At 53.5% G+C, this 15,238-nt stretch overlaps 4 protein-coding genes across 4 annotated transcripts; 2 read left to right on the top strand and 2 right to left on the bottom strand.

Annotated features, from left to right (window-relative positions):
• Positions 1–1,537: 1,537 nt before the first annotated feature.
• LDX57_011157 (uncharacterized protein) lies at positions 1,538–4,407 on the top strand (the record flags this gene model as incomplete). The annotated part of the gene is made up of 3 exons (XM_046092903.1): positions 1,538–2,167; positions 2,234–3,749; positions 4,385–4,407. 3 exons carry the CDS (start codon positions 1,538–1,540, stop codon positions 4,405–4,407), a joined length of 2,169 nt encoding a protein of 722 aa, XP_045948881.1.
• A 162-nt stretch (positions 4,408–4,569) lies between these two features.
• On the bottom strand, positions 4,570–7,888 carry LDX57_011156 (glycoside hydrolase family 35 protein; the record flags this gene model as incomplete). The annotated part of the gene is made up of 6 exons (XM_046092902.1): positions 4,570–5,389; positions 5,441–5,528; positions 5,578–5,649; positions 5,697–5,990; positions 6,040–7,033; positions 7,088–7,888. The coding sequence occupies 6 exons, from the start codon at positions 7,886–7,888 to the stop codon at positions 4,570–4,572; spliced, it is 3,069 nt and encodes a 1,022-aa protein (XP_045948880.1).
• A 2,563-nt stretch (positions 7,889–10,451) lies between these two features.
• LDX57_011155 (elongation of very long chain fatty acids protein) lies at positions 10,452–12,141 on the bottom strand (the record flags this gene model as incomplete). The annotated part of the gene is made up of 2 exons (XM_046092901.1): positions 10,452–11,291; positions 11,350–12,141. The coding sequence occupies 2 exons, from the start codon at positions 12,139–12,141 to the stop codon at positions 10,452–10,454; spliced, it is 1,632 nt and encodes a 543-aa protein (XP_045948879.1).
• A 1,593-nt stretch (positions 12,142–13,734) lies between these two features.
• On the top strand, positions 13,735–14,994 carry LDX57_011154 (uncharacterized protein; the record flags this gene model as incomplete). The annotated part of the gene is made up of 2 exons (XM_046092900.1): positions 13,735–14,378; positions 14,448–14,994. The coding sequence occupies 2 exons, from the start codon at positions 13,735–13,737 to the stop codon at positions 14,992–14,994; spliced, it is 1,191 nt and encodes a 396-aa protein (XP_045948878.1).
• Positions 14,995–15,238: the final 244 nt, after the last annotated feature.

Below are 15,238 nucleotides of genomic sequence, written 5' to 3'. Positions count from 1 at the left end.
CCGGATTCCCCTCTCGTACTACCTTAATCTCCTACGAATAGCAACAAGACATTCCAGCAAAAACAAAGACATAATTATTGGTTGACCTGACGTGACCTGACGTAGAGGGTATATCAACGCAGCTTAGTTCCAGATCCCCTATCTGGAATGTATACTTATTGCTTGGACTATTGTAGATCTGAGAACTCAGGTCAAAACGACCAGCGAAAGTGTTGTATACCTACAGTCAACCCACCATCAGCGATAGCCTCGGACTCCGATTGGCGTTGCCCCGAGAAAATGGGCTGGCGGCGTTTCTGCAGGTCGCTGCAAGCGGAAAGCCACCAAGCGGGGTCGAGTCACGTACTTTCCGGAGTATCTGGAAGGATTCCACCCTGGTCTAAGCCTGCCCCACTCGTGAGAATATGAAGAATTATGGGGTACGGTGTAAATGGAAGCTATATCGCGATAATAAATATGCCTGAACACATCCACAATCCGGTAGAAACAAAAACACTCCTCCATTGAGCATCCGGATTCAACGGACTCTGACTCGTACGCGATATTTATAGCATCGTGTCTCATCCAGAAGCCACGGATCTACACCGAGTCCTTGCATGAAAGCATGAAAAGGTCGCGTCGATTGCGTGTCCTCCGGCGCTTCTGCAAGATTAGCCGGTTTGTTCCAGACCGAGGCGTTTAAGCTTATCGGGGTCGGAGCGGTCAGCTGGTATGCTTTTGGAGAGATGGTCGATTTGTGTGGTTGTTAAATCGGTAGCGGTCATGTTTAGATTAGGGAAACATGCTGGAGACTTAGCTGGTACAGTTGTGCTTGGTAGATAAGCGACAGTATTCATGGCTAATCTAGAGGGTCTCTCTTGTTTCCGTAGAGGTGACTTTGAGTGGCTGTCTGATGGACGAAGTTGGATTGACTCTTTTATTTTATAGATGCTTATTCTGTCAAGAGCTCATGACTAAAGGATGATTCAGTACATAATTTCAAGAGAACTACAATTCAAAGTGAAGTCTATCACAAAAATGAACAAGTACTCTTGCCAGCCTCAAATATTCCATAAGCCTAGTCCACACAAAGTCCTCAAAAACTCTCATAGGACCAGACCTCACCATATCTCTGTCCGGTCAATCCCTTTGATATGAAATTTCCATCAGTTTAGGCACTCAGAAGATAACCAATGGATGCCTTGAATTCACTGCAATGTTGGCAGCTTGAGCGTCACGATGCCCCGATTAGGCAAGTGTTGTATCAGCGGGTCACCCAATCAATCGCTAGGCATTGTACCAGTGACAGTTCCTGATGCCGGTGCTTCCACTGGGCCTGCTCATTTCCATTATTGCCTTGCCTTGACAGAGTAGAAGCCATGGCAGTGAATGAATGCTTCTCTCTTTTTAACCCCCCTCCCACCTTTCCTTTCACGAAACACATCTATACATGACCGTTGACAACAGTTCTTACCTCTACTATTCCCCCCTCTCGCTCACCTATCGTCGAGCTGTCTATCCTTGACCCCTATTTCCATCCTCTCAATCCCTAGTCACGATGTGCCAACTGATCATCTTCTGGCACACCTGCAGCCACCTCATCCTCACGAGTCTAAAATGCCCCTTCGACGGCTGCACCACGCACGAAGAAGAAACCACCACCACCGCGCTCGTCGACTACCCCTGCTACCTCTGCAAGCAAGGCCCCGACCACCCCCAATGGGAGCGAGTCTCACGCGTCCGATCCGCCATCCTCACCGTCGAGCACATGGAATGTATCCTGGACGTCTCCTGCTACGACAACGACTTCCTGGCTCGAGTCGCGGGGTTCTACGCGCGCGGGGACCATAAGCGCTGGGGCCAACCGGGGGAAGATAAAGCGAAGTATACCCAGAAGGATTACTGTATTGAGAGCTTGGAGCTGGAGGTGGCGCTGGCGGCGCGCGAGGAGATGTCGGTTCCGACGAGTCCCGGGTTGATGTTTGATTTGGAGTTTGCGTTGGCGAAGAGGTTTGATTTGGAGAATTTGAAGACGCTGTTTTGGCCGCTGAAGGGGTGGAGGGAGCCGGGGAGTGCGTTTTATTCGGCGTCGACTATGTTGGGGTTGATGCCGGCGGTGGGGGAGCAGGGCGCCTTGAAGATGACTGCGTGTGATGGGGACGAGATTTATGGGTGTTCGACGAGTGCCGTAAGTCTGAAACCCTTCCCTGGGAGTCATTGGCATGGTATACAAGGCAGCTACTAACTAAACTAGACATCGCTATCTCTATGCCAAACCAACAACACCTGGAACACCTCTTTCCCCGAGACTGCCTCCTCTCCGGCCACCGACTGGATACAGTTGCAGGACAACAACCACATGCCTGTATCTGTGAGCGAAGCGCAAGGCCCTTTGATATCCGACAAACTCTTCGGTTTCGACGCATACGGTTTGAACGGCGCCATACTACCAGATTTATGTTCAGCTGTCCAGATGATTGATATGGGAACTCCCACGCCAGCAAGCACCGTGCTGCAGGACCCTGTCGAGTCTTACCAAATGACAGAGGCAGCGACAGCGATAGCTCACCCTCATCTCACTTACCATGTACCGGCTAATGGGGCCAATATCTCGTACTCTGCAGGTGATCCCTACCAAGTCTTTGACACCTCTTTACCTGCACCCCCCGGATGCGATATACTCCCATTCGGATACGGATACACCACCCCCGTCTTACAGTCGAGACCGATGTCTAGCAATGCGAGCACCAGCATGAGTCCGATGTCTCCTCAGCGTTGCCCGACGGAGCAGCAGCAGCAGCAGCAACAGGACCAGCCAATATCGACCCAGAACCCCTTCGGATACGGAAGTTCTCACCAGTTCCTCTCGGCCTTGATACCCATGTATCGAGCTCAAGCTCAAACCCAAGCCCAAGCACAGACACTCGCCTATCAAGCACTCCCAGTCCCACTGTCACAGCAACTACAGTCCCAGCAACCACAAGCTCAGCCAAACCACCAAACCCAACCCAGAATACCCACCCCCTCTCCCAAAAGAACCACCCGAAAACCGCGCCTCAGCGGCAGCAACCTCTTCCGCTCTCACGGGCCACCCAACGAACGTTATCTAACACCTTTGCCTTACAATCCAGCGACCCCCGTGAACCAGATGTATGAGACACCTGACGAAACGACATTTTCTACCCCCGTGATGAGTACTAAGGGTCTGAATATGAGTAACAGTTCAGATGTGGATATGGATATGAATACGGATACAAATAGCGAGAGTCCTTCGCCTTCTACGCGCAGAAGAAAACGGACAATCACAGCTACAGTCACACCCACACCCACAGACAAAGACCAAATGGAAGCATCAACCCGGAAGACCGCGATCCCGCAGCTCCATGGCCCTTTCGAGTATTGTGCGTTGGTACGCGGTGGTAACGATAGCAGTGGACGAAGAGAAGCACGAGGAGACGGAACAGGGGGAGGCATAGGGCTAGGAATCGCGAACCTTCCCTCCCAAGATCATGGCGCTATCTCAGCTCCAAGCATTGGCATTGGCATTGGTTCTGTTTCTGCTGGCCCTGGGGCTGGTCCTGTTTGTGGTCTTGGCGTTGACCCTGTCCCTATGATGATGATGCCGATGTCGATACCGATGTCAATGCCGAGGACGCCCCAGCGTGTCCCGGTCCCCATGGCTAGAACACCCGTCATGACGCAGTCGACGTCGATCAAGAATGTGAATGTGACACCGGGTTTGAGTGGAGGGAGGAAACGGAAACGGGACCGTTCGAGATCCTGTTCGCGTTCGCAAGGGCAGTCGAAAGAGGGGGGTTTGTGAAGCTGGGGGGTCTTCTGTTTAAGGGGTTGACATTGTTGGATTGTGTGTTGTTATGTGCAGATGCGCAGAGACACGTGCAGAGAGAGAGAGAAAGAGAGAGAAAGAGAGAGAAAGAGAGAGAAAGAGAGAGAAAGAGAGAGAAAGAGAGAGAAAGAGAGAGAGAGAGAGAGAGGCGTACAGTTCTGGAAATGTTCTGGGGAGTTTACTTTGAACTGCATTTGATAGTTCAATGGATGTACAATAGTCCTGTTGATTGGCTGTGTGAACTGGTTGTTTAGTTTAGTCTGGTTTATTGGTTGATCTATTCAATGACAGGGTATGGAATTACCTAGTTACCTATCTACCCCATCTATACTGTCATCTTTGTATAGCTGACTCGACTCCGATCGAGAGTCGAGTCGACACATAGCCGGGTCGATCGACGAACTCAGATAATGGATATCTGGCAGACAGACAAACTGACAGACATAACATTCGGGAAGGACACGCTGCACAGAATCCTATGGTGTTCACCTTGATTAATTTGCTTCACTTCCTCCTCTACTATGAGAAAGAGCCTCTGACTGACACTGCTTATTATAGACCCGGGGGGTTTTTCGGGCTAGATTCCAGTCAATCAAATACCAAAACCCTCGCTAACAAATAACCTAAACAAAACAAAACATCTCCATCCCATCACATAATTTTTAACACATCATTCATCACACCCAACTGTGACCCCTAAGGCCTCAAGTCCCAGAGGTACCACCTCAAAACCTCATGGCTAATCAAGCAAACTTCTCCCTCACCTTCTCATACCCCGGCCTCAACCTCTCCTCCCCAATCCCCGCCACATCCAACGAACTATCCGCCACATAATTCACCCTCCAATCCACACTAACCGCCGCGCCGTCCTCGCTCTGCGCCCAAACCGCTAACCCGATCGTGTTCTCGCCGCGGTAGTCCAGGATCCCCGCCGGGACCGGGTACACGACCTGGTTGCCGATGTGCGGGTAGTACCGTCCGTACTGGTAGCCGTTGACGAAGAGCTGCGCGCGGTAGGCCTTGGTTGTGCCGGTCGGCGTGCCGAGGAGGAAGGAGATCGAGACGTCCAGACCCGAGGGGATGTTTAGGGGGATGGTGGTGCGGAAGAAGCGGACTGTTGCGCCGGTGAAGGAGAGTGTAGAGAGGGATTTGGAACTAGAGGTGGAGGTGGAGGAGGAGGAGTGGTTGGTGATAGGCCAGTCGCTATCGTCGAAACCAGGGAGATGCCATCCGACGCGCTCCGCGTGCAGGCCGTCTTCGTTGTAGACGCCGCGGACGGGATCGAGGTTCGATTCGCCGCCGGCGGTACCGGCGAGACGCCAGTGGGTGAAGTTTGGGGCGTTGGAGCCGAGGAGGCGGGCTTCGATGATGCCGCGCGGGTTGAGCACGCCGGTGGTTTGGTCGTGGCCGGTGTCGTCGTGGATGACGAGGAGGGTGTTGCGGGAGCCGGGGCGCGTGTGGAGCGTGTTGTTGGCGAAGGTGAGGGTTTTGTTGGCTTGCGCGATGGTGGCGTTGCCGAGGTAGGAGCCGAGGAAGTGGCCGTTGAGATAGGCGGACCAGCCGCTGGATATTTGGTTAGATGGTGGTGGATGTTGGGAGGGATGGGGTGCTTACAATGCAGCGCCACCTTGGATGTTCAGGAAGACGCCGGAGGCGGTTCCGTTGAAGTAGCCGCGCCAGAGGCGGACGCCGTTGTGGAAGCCTGGACGTGATGAGTATGAGACTAGAGACTAAAGGCTAGAGATGCATACCGTATTCGTTTGCGTACAAGACAGGAGTCGTGACGGGGGGATGCGGGTTCAGCGTGGTTTCATGGTTGGCATCTATTCTGATGAGCGAGAACCTTGAATCGCCGTGGAGGTGTACTTACCAACCCAAGCCGGTCCAGAGTCATCGTACGACTCCAAGCGCTCCGGCAAGCTGTCGTTCGACCGCCACGAGCCGAAAGAAGGCAGCTTAATTGAGGGTGGCGCGGCGAGCGTGGCCTTGAGGCTGCCGTAGGAGGTCTCGGAGGACTTGACCTGCTTGCCGTTCCAGGTGATGGTCTTGACGCTCTTAGGAGCGAAAACCTCCAGACTGGTCTTGTCGGTAGAGTCACCTCGGAGAGCAAGGGTAGATCCATCGACGCTGGCTGCACGGACGAGGTAGGGGCCTTCCACCAGGACTAATAAAATATTAGCAATCAGTCGTTTCTCTCGGATACGGAAACATACCTAGTTCATCCTCCGGAGCAATAGGATCATCAGTCAAAGTAGGAGCCCAGAAATGATAAGCGGACGACCGGTCGAGAACAACGACACGGACATCGTCCAGCTGATACACGCTCATCCCCTTGGCCTGAGTGAACCCGACAACAACGTGGTCCTTCTTTCCGTTGAACTTGACACTGGAGCAGCCGTTGCAGCTCGCCACCTTGCCAGACTTAGTGCCCTTGACAGCGAACTCGCCGGATTCTCCCTTCGGGACCCAAAGCACCAAAGTAGGCTGGTCGTCGATGACCGCGTAGGTCAACACCTCGGCGGTGGAGTACAGGAGGGTCTTAGAGCCGAAGGCAAAGTCAGTCACGATAATCTTGGACTGGTGGCCGTTCAGACGGATCTTGCCCCCCTCGCTGGGGATCGTCAGCGCGCCGGCGGAGGTGTTCACGTGGAGCTTGAAGGACTCGTCCGAGCCGACGGTGGTGTCCTTGTGGATGGTGACGTAGAAGGCACCGTTGGTCTCGGGGTTCCGGAGTTCGTACGCGCTGACGGCAGCATTGTCGGTGTACTTGGTGCCGTTGCCGATGAGGTCGGTCATGGTGAGATCCTTGGCGCTACGGGTGAACAGGGAAAGCAGCTTGGTCTCGTAGTACTTGTCACCGATCGAGCGGTCTTCGGCGATCGGGGAGGAGTAGTCGTAGCTGGTGGCTGTGACCGGGGCAGCCAACGAGCCCCAGTTGGTTCCGCCAAAGACCATGTACAAGCTCATGGCGGTCACGCGCTGGGCGATGTTCCACCGATAGAACAGGTTGGCAAAGTCCGCTCCGGTATCCTCGGGACATCCACCTTCGGGGCCGGCCCAGGGGTTGTAAGAACCGCCCTGGAATTCGGGCATGAAGGCAGGCATCGAGGGCTGGACCTCCTGGAAGTAGTCGTAGTATGGAATCACTTTGTAAGGCACGTACTCTCCGTTGGTGGAGGTGCATTGAGAGACATCACAAGTCCAGCACTGAACATATCAGTATCTAGTATAACCGAATATGATTTGGATCAGATAACTCACCGAGGGATACGAATCCACTCCGGGAACGTCAACATTTCCTCCAGCGTTGGACCAGTCGTTGCCCCAAGAGCGGGTGTTCAGGTTCGGATCGTTGGCCGTCAGCGGCACGACGATACCATTCTCACGGGCACTCTCCTCAAGCAGCTCCATGTAGGCGACCGCAGTCTTGTTAGGGTTCCTATCATGGGGGTCCCCAATCCACTGCTGACCATATTCGTTCTCGATCTGATAGCAGAAAGTATTCTGCCCATCGGTGAGCTGGTACTGGCTGGTGATCTGCGACATCTTCTCAAAGTACGGCTTCCAGGCCGCAGTATACCTGGGGTCGTCATTGCGCATCGACCCATACGCACCGGTGGTCGCCCACAAGGGAAAGCCACCGGCACTGGCCTCCGCATTGACATACGGCCCGGGCCGCACGATCATATACATGCCCAGTTCCTTGGCGAGCTCGAAGATGGGCGTGATATCGCGCGCACCGGTGTGGAAGTCCACCGTGTGGTTGTTCGGCGCATGGTACGCCCAGCTAGAGTAGAAGGCAAATGCGGTGAAGCCGGTGGCCTTGACCTTCTCGAGGATGTCACGCCAGAGCTCGGGGACGGGAATACGCCAGTAGTGGAACTCGCCGGAGAAGATGAAGATGCGCTGTCCGTGGACGTGGAAACTGTAGTGGTCCCATTGCACGGCGGTGTTCAGACCGTTGTCGTGCAGAGGCCAGTCAGAGTCGGACTGATTCTGGGCAGCAGCCAGCAGTCCGATGCTGGAAAGAAGCAGCACGGCAAGGTGCATGATGCGCGCCATGGTACCCCTCTTTGAAAATGTTCCGCAAGACAATCCGAAAGAGACAGCTATGAAGAGCTCCCAGTGTCAGGACAAGACAATCAATTTATAGCCCGCCAGACAGACCAGGCAGCCGAGAGTGCGAGAAAAAGCCTCATCCGACCCCGAGCCGATGACATGGCCGTATATTGGCAATATACCGAACAACCAATCGGTATCCAGGCAATAGATCCTCCAGGGCTAAAAGAAATGACGGCGATATTTGACCCGCATGCCGGTCGTTAACAGGGCTCTAAGTAGAGCCGGACAAGAACCTCCCGCCGGGAAATGGGAATGCCTGGTATAGTGCGCTGCGCTACAAGACCCTTAGCCTGCAGCAAACATCAAACCCCGCTGCTTGGAGCCTTGGACCGGATTTTTGATCAATGAATGGCATGGCCTGATGAATCGGCTCCATCGGTGCGGGATTGAGTGGGGAAGATATTGCGGTCGTGGAGCCCCGGATTGTGGAAGAGCGGTGCCGGTGCGTGCGGATTGCCCGGTGGAGCACCCGTATAGCCAAGATAGGGAGTACACTTCGATGCATTCAACTTGTCTAGCTCATTCGTGGTAGAGTGCTTGCTTGGATTGAGATGTAATCTGATGATACATCGAGATGGAGTGGATGGAGGTTTGCCGCTGTTGAACGTTACAAAATGTGATCGAGAACCGCGGGGCTAGCGAACTCAGTAAAGGTGTAAGACCTCATACATGTTGATGACGAGCAGAAAATCTGCAAATAACTTCTCAGCGATTCAAGGTAACCAAGCCCCAATGATGGTCTAGACATACGGAGAGGTGAACGTGCTAAAGTAGCTCCCATCCAATGCATCCGCGATGACCTGCATGTCATCCCAACCGTGGTAGAAGCCAGCCTGTATGGCTCCTGCGTCTTCAGAGAGCAGTAACCCACAAGACCCAAGTATTAGGGCTCCATGGTGTTCTATCCGACACACAGGTCGAGAGTATCCCCGGTGGTCGTCTCCGACATGGGGGACTACTTCTGCAGGTGATCGGCGTGATCCGAGACCCATCTAGACCGATGCTATACACTATAGCTGCAAGGTAGCAGGGGATAGTGAACGACTAGTCGAAGGCGTGGGCATATGAACCGAGAAATTCTCTGGTCGATGAGAACGCGGCCTCTTAATGGTCTGCGAGAATTGCGTTGCCATCTTTCTCCACCTCGATGTGCGACTGTGATGACTCCGGAAGAGGACAGGTCTTTCCAGTTCGACTGCAGCACGGAATGCAGAGTAGCATGTTGCCATTGTTAGGGCGAGACCATAGCTCCAGGATATGAGGTATCTTCCATTGGAGGCCTGTAGGGTCTTTGACATCCGATGATACAGATAATGGCTGTGATAGTCCGCACCTCAAGAGCGAGCTTGTTGGAGTATTCTCCAAGAGCAGAATATACTCGGATTGAGCATGACCAGCACGGTTGAACAGTCTCTTGCAGGTTCACTCATATAAAAGAATTCTCATGGTTGTCAGCTACTGATTGCACTGTGGGCATGCATACGTAGTGATTCAGGCCTAATGCTATTCTTATCGTCAATGATCTCTGGGAGTCAGTCTCGTGAAACAAAGCCATCAAGATCATGACTGTCAGGGGCATATTCACAGAAAGCAAAATAGAAAAAGACGAAAAAGAAGCAATACTACGTACAGTGTTGATTGCTAGATATCATCACCAAGTGCGTGGCAAGAATGAACAGACTGCGTGCGCCGGGAATACATCGGCTCGCACGGAGGAAATTTTCCCGTTGGGAATTTCAGGAACAGGATTCAAGCTGTTTGACAGGTCGATGGGAGTTCACGAGTAAACCGTAATTTTTTCAGGCACTAGGATTTCCAGCATGTGATGAAGCCGAATAGTAGGAGGGAAAAAAAATAAGAAAAGGATAGAGATGTGGCATTCGGCTGTGTGAGATGCAGGAAGAGGATGGATGACGAACTGCAATGGGCGATGGCCTCACATGATCAGCGCAAGGAACCCGTCTCTACGAACGGTAGACATCTACTCCACTCCTTACAGGCATTCAATACATCATACTCATTAAATATTATCATTCATTCCAAGCTAATAAACACATCAAATAAACACAATGCTTTTTTCCGGCTATCCATGAGCGCGGCCCAGGTAGGCTTAATGTTAACATATTTACATGACAAAAAGGGTAATTTTCGAAGAGGAAAGAAATCAAGAATAAGGTCCAATGGTACTCCGTATAATGCTGGACCCATGTATAATCGCAGCTCGCAGAAGCGCAATCCCCTGTGACGTGAGATCTGCGGTCGGATGATATCACCCGTGTGCGCTAAGCGTTGGATGAGCATGGATGTCCCCCAACCAATCTGTCCCACGGTGGCTAAGCGAGCCTGATCGACGACGGGGTGCGATTGAATACAGCGAGCCGGCATATATACCGTAGGATAAACTGGTGTATCCTTTTGCGGCTGTGTCGATTGGGTAGGAGGTTGGTTTTGGTTGGTAGAAAAAAGGTGTAGTCTAACGAGGCAAAGGCGCATAAACAACCGTTTAAGCGTTGTTATCCAGCACCTCAAAAGGATTACTGCCTTTAGGATCAACGGCGGCAGCGCTCTCCAGCTCGTCCTGGGTAACCTTCTTGGCGCCCTTCTTCGACGAGACAGGGGAGAAACCCTGCTCAGGCTCGTTGGCGGCAGCTCGGGCCTTCTGTTTGGCGGAAGCGCGCGTCCGGATAGGGGAGTCATGGGCGACCACGGGCTCCTGGGTCTTCTTCACGCTGGGTGGCGGCGCCTGGGTCGTCTTGGTGGCTTCGTCCTCGGTGGTTTCGCTCGTTTCGCCGGTCATCTCCACCGACTTTTGGATCTCGCGGCTGACACCCTTCAGAGCGTCCAAGCCTGCCTTCTCAGCGGCGTTCATGTGCGTGGGGTGGCGAGGGTTAGGGTCCTTGCGGTACAGGTACGAGCGGACGAAGAAGCGGACGAAGAGGTAGGTGAGGGGGAGGAGGTAGGAAACGTTCAGCCAGATGGCGAAACCTTGTCCGCTGGTATCCATGCAAGTAGTCATAGGCCCGAGGGCGGGGTTCTGAGCAGCACTGGGGGTTTCAGGAGCGCCAACATTTTCGGCGATTCCCTCAGCACCGGCGGCGCGCAGGGCGATCTGCTTCAACCAGGGGACCAGACCGACTCCCGCGGCCGCGGTAGCAGCAGCGGTCGACCGAACGTCGGGGACGGCAGACTCGGACTGGAAGGGAGGAAGAGTGTAGTGAACGAAGAGGTAAGAGGCGGCCATGGTAGTTCCTAGAAGGAATTGCATGATCTGCATGGAGGTCAAGGAGCGCTTGATGAGCTGGGGGACGCGGATACGGAGGGCCGTGAGGGTGTAGTAAGTGTACTGCAAAAATCGCACGTTAGTATCTTGTTCCTTCCGAGATATAGCTGATGGTACATACCATCATCGCATGGATCGCCGAGTTAACCAAGGTGAAAATCCAGATCGGAGGCGCGATGTAGCGAATTCCGGCCCACATGCACATCATGGCACCGGCATGGTGGTAGGTCTGCAGCGTCGAGCTCTTCTTGCCCTTGGCGAGAATGATGGCTGTGTCGAGCACCTCGTAGAACTTGGAGAGGTAGAAGATCCAACCCAGGTAGGCCAGGCCGCCGTTCCACGTGCGACCGACGTCGGTCGGGTCGGGCACGCCTCCTTCGGCCAAACTGAATTCGGGGTTGCGCATGGTCCATTGGTTGATCGAAGGGTCGTAGGTAGCCGCGTTGCCGTATCCCCGGGGACCGTTGATCTTGCACAAGGCATCGGTCACACCCACCAGGCCGTTGGGGTCGTTGCGATCGGGCCAGGCGTCCCGGAAGGCATGGAACATGCCCGCGAAGGTCCAGGCGGAGTAGACGGCCAGGAAGACATTGTGCAGGATGACAAAAAGCTTGAAGAGGCGGGTGTGGCTGAACGCCCAGGGCTTGTAGCCGCGACTCTTGTTGATGCGATTGACCAGGACGACGGTGACGGCGTAGACGCTGGCGATGGTGACGGGAACGCGCACATCCAGCAGCTGGTTGTACAGAGCGGGAGGGATGTTAAACGGTTGGGCCCAGGTCGGCTCGGCGATCTGAGGCGCAGGGAGGGTCGTTGGGAGCGAGTCCGGAGGGAATTTCAACAAGGAGGCAGGCGGCAGTCCGATGCGGACCACGGCCGGGCCTGCCGCGGTGTCGACGTTGATGTCGTACATGACGAATGATCGGGGTGACTCAATGGCCCTCCAGTGGATTGAGGGAGGATAGTAGATAGGATTGAGAAGCGAGATTGTCAATAACAAGCTCTTTGTTTAGTAGGAGAGCGAGAGGCGCAAACTGCAGCCGGACCGGCCTCAACCAACGCGGATGACGGCAAGGAGGAATTCAACGGAGAGAAAGCAGGAAGGAAGGGAGAGAACAAGAAGACAGGGAACACAACCACAGCAAAAACCCAAAGGAAAAGACCGGAATCAATCGAAGTCTTAAACCAGAGGAAGACCAAGAATTGAGGCGATTCACAAGAAGGAAAAGGAAAAAAGATCGACTTGTAGTTCGAGCGAGCGACAAACCAAAAATCGCGGAGTGGAGCCGCCGCTGCATTTTGTTGGGATTCCGCTGCGGCGAGCTGGGGGGAAGCCGAGGCCCAACAATTGCCAATTCTTGTGAACTTGGGTCTTGAAGGCACAATTACATCCTCCGTAGGTCCGACGAGGCAGGCCCTGCAGGTCATGGACATTATGGAAGCATCAGAGGGTTTCTAGAAGCTTGCCGGAGTGTTTACAATGTAGGGCATAACATTAGTATTAATGGTGAATGGTTATTGTTTGTATAGTATGTACTCCAGAGAAGTCTCCAGATAATGAATGGATCCAACGGTCCATCGGTAATTCTCACCTGCTGCTTGAGGCAACGTAGAGGTCGATCCCTCACCTTATCCAAGTAGTCCCAGTAGTTCTGAGAGTCAGGAAAATCGTTCATTTTAATTTCCGGTGGATCCCAATTCCGCTCGACGCTGACTCAGCCGTTGGTCTGTGGTGCCTCAGGCAGTCATCATCCTGAATCACGGGCCTCCTCTTCTCCCTTTCTTTGTTCTGGACAATCCCCTCTTCTTCAGTTCCCCAACGCTGCATTCTCCTCCTAACATGTCATGACTTTTCTTAGATACTCTTCTAGTTGTCCAGTCCACTGTCAGCTCCTCGCGTTCAGCTGCACCGATCCGGACGGCCGCTGTCTCGGCCACCCCAACGGATTTAGTAATGCCTCGGTCGTCATTCCAGGTCCAGCATAGCGTGCCGGATGTCATATCGATGATGTCTTCCCTACGTACTGATGAACAAGTTTATGATTTATGAATAAGATGTTATACCTTATGACCTGGAATCTGTAATGCGGGGGATGGTCAGAGAGCATGTCCTCGGTAAGCTTAAACTACGGGGCGCCCATACTCCATCCCTACTTTGTAGTAACTCCTGTGGAAGTGCTCCGTAGATATCCAAATATGCACTCTATACTGTAATTGATTTTCAATGTCTATCGCCCTTTTAGATATTCAAGATCTTGCAAGAACGACCTCTACATCATCGCTGTAAATTAAGAGCAATTAACATGGCCGGCTAATTAACTACAAACGCGTCGCGTACCACGAGATACGTCATAGGCAATGGATGTATCAACATCAACACCGACAGCAAAAACAAACAACACTTTAAATCTCTTCACTTCGTCTCTCCCAACACTTGCTCTTCAAATTCCCCTTGCATACCCCCTTGACTTGATCCCTACTGTCACCCCTACCTGTCATCCAAACCATGCCTCCCAAACGTGCCGCAAGCTCCACGGGCGCGTCTAAACGCCAGAAAACCACCAATGGCAATGACAACAGCAGCTCTGCTCCCAATAGCTCTCGCTGGGCTGCCGTCTCTGGCACAGCCAACATCTACGCCGGCTACATCGCACAGATGGCCAAGGACCCCGAGCACAAGTACACTTTCAAATGCCTCTGTCGATCTCCGTTCCCGGACGGCGACTATGAGTCCGACTACGAGTCCGACGAGGACGAGTGGGATTCCGTAGACGAGGATACCTCTGAAAGCGAGCACGCCAACGACAAAGACACAGCGACCGGGGAAAAAGCACCCCCCAAACCCCGCTGCGACGTCGGCAAGACCTGCCTGTGCAAGAAACCCGCCACAGAGCATCCCGACCATCCGTGGGCTTTCACCCACGCGGGCCTGACCAAGTTCATTGACCTGCGTCTGTGTGCGGATCTGCGCTGCCCGGACCTCTTCAACATGTACACGTACAACGACCACCACGGGTACGGTATCATCGAGGTCGTCGAGAACCTGATCCTGGATTTCGATGAGGCCAAGGAGAACTGGAAGGAGCAGTGGGCGATTTGCGAGGCTGCGGTGCTGTTTCTGCTGTGTGGTGAGGCGGATCCTATGAATATGTATGTTCCTCGTGCCCTACCCTGATTCATTACCTGAGATTGTACTCCGTTTGCTAATGCAGTGGTCAGGGTCGACGACGGCGAGAAAGTAGCCCATGTGCACTCGCTCATCGCGCGCATGTTCTTGACCATGCTGGCCAAGCTCGAGGCGCAAGATCTCCTGACCCCCGAGTCGGAGATCAAGAACCTCGGCGTTATCATGGCCACCTACATGAAGTACATCCGCGGCGAGGACGAGATGCCTGATGTAGAAGCCGCCAAGGACTTCCAGGTCGACCAGGCCCCTCGGCATATCCTCGCGTACGCCAAGAAACATGGCATCAAGCTGCGCGGCCCGGCCGACATCGACGAACTCGTGAAGGAGGTAGAGGCCGAGCAGGAGGAGCAGGTTAGCTTGCCGGCTGCTTCCGCAAAGGATCCCTGGTACTGGGCCGACGGAGTGAAGAAGTACGTGAAGGACCATGTCGGCAAATTGGCAGACATGGGCGGCGACGACCTGGATTTGACTACGTGGAGCAGTGCCGAGCGCAAGAAGAAGAGCTTTGATAACAAGGACTGTTTCAAGAAGAAGGAGATTGATGCGCTCAAGGATGGAATGATTTTGCAGGTGCGTTAGTCTGAGGGAGTCGGTCTTTCAGTATTTCGGGGTCTACCTATGTTGTACACTGTAAGTATGAATATGTGATCTTGCCACTCGGCGATGCCTACTCCTAGTACCTTCTTTTCAGAGTAAATGGTGCCATCCGCAATCAATTACAGAGCTGATTCTCTTTCGGCCCCATTTCTCTCTCCGTCACAGTCTCAACAAGCGCCCATCCCCCCCCTCTTTAATCTAAAGCAAACAAACCCTCCCCCAATCC

Source organism: Aspergillus melleus (genome assembly GCF_016097325.1).
Source record: "Aspergillus melleus strain CBS 546.65 chromosome Unknown contig7, whole genome shotgun sequence".
In the NCBI taxonomy this organism is placed as follows: Eukaryota; Fungi; Ascomycota; class Eurotiomycetes; order Eurotiales; family Aspergillaceae; genus Aspergillus; species Aspergillus melleus.
This window is presented reverse-complemented; position numbering and strand designations above follow the sequence as displayed.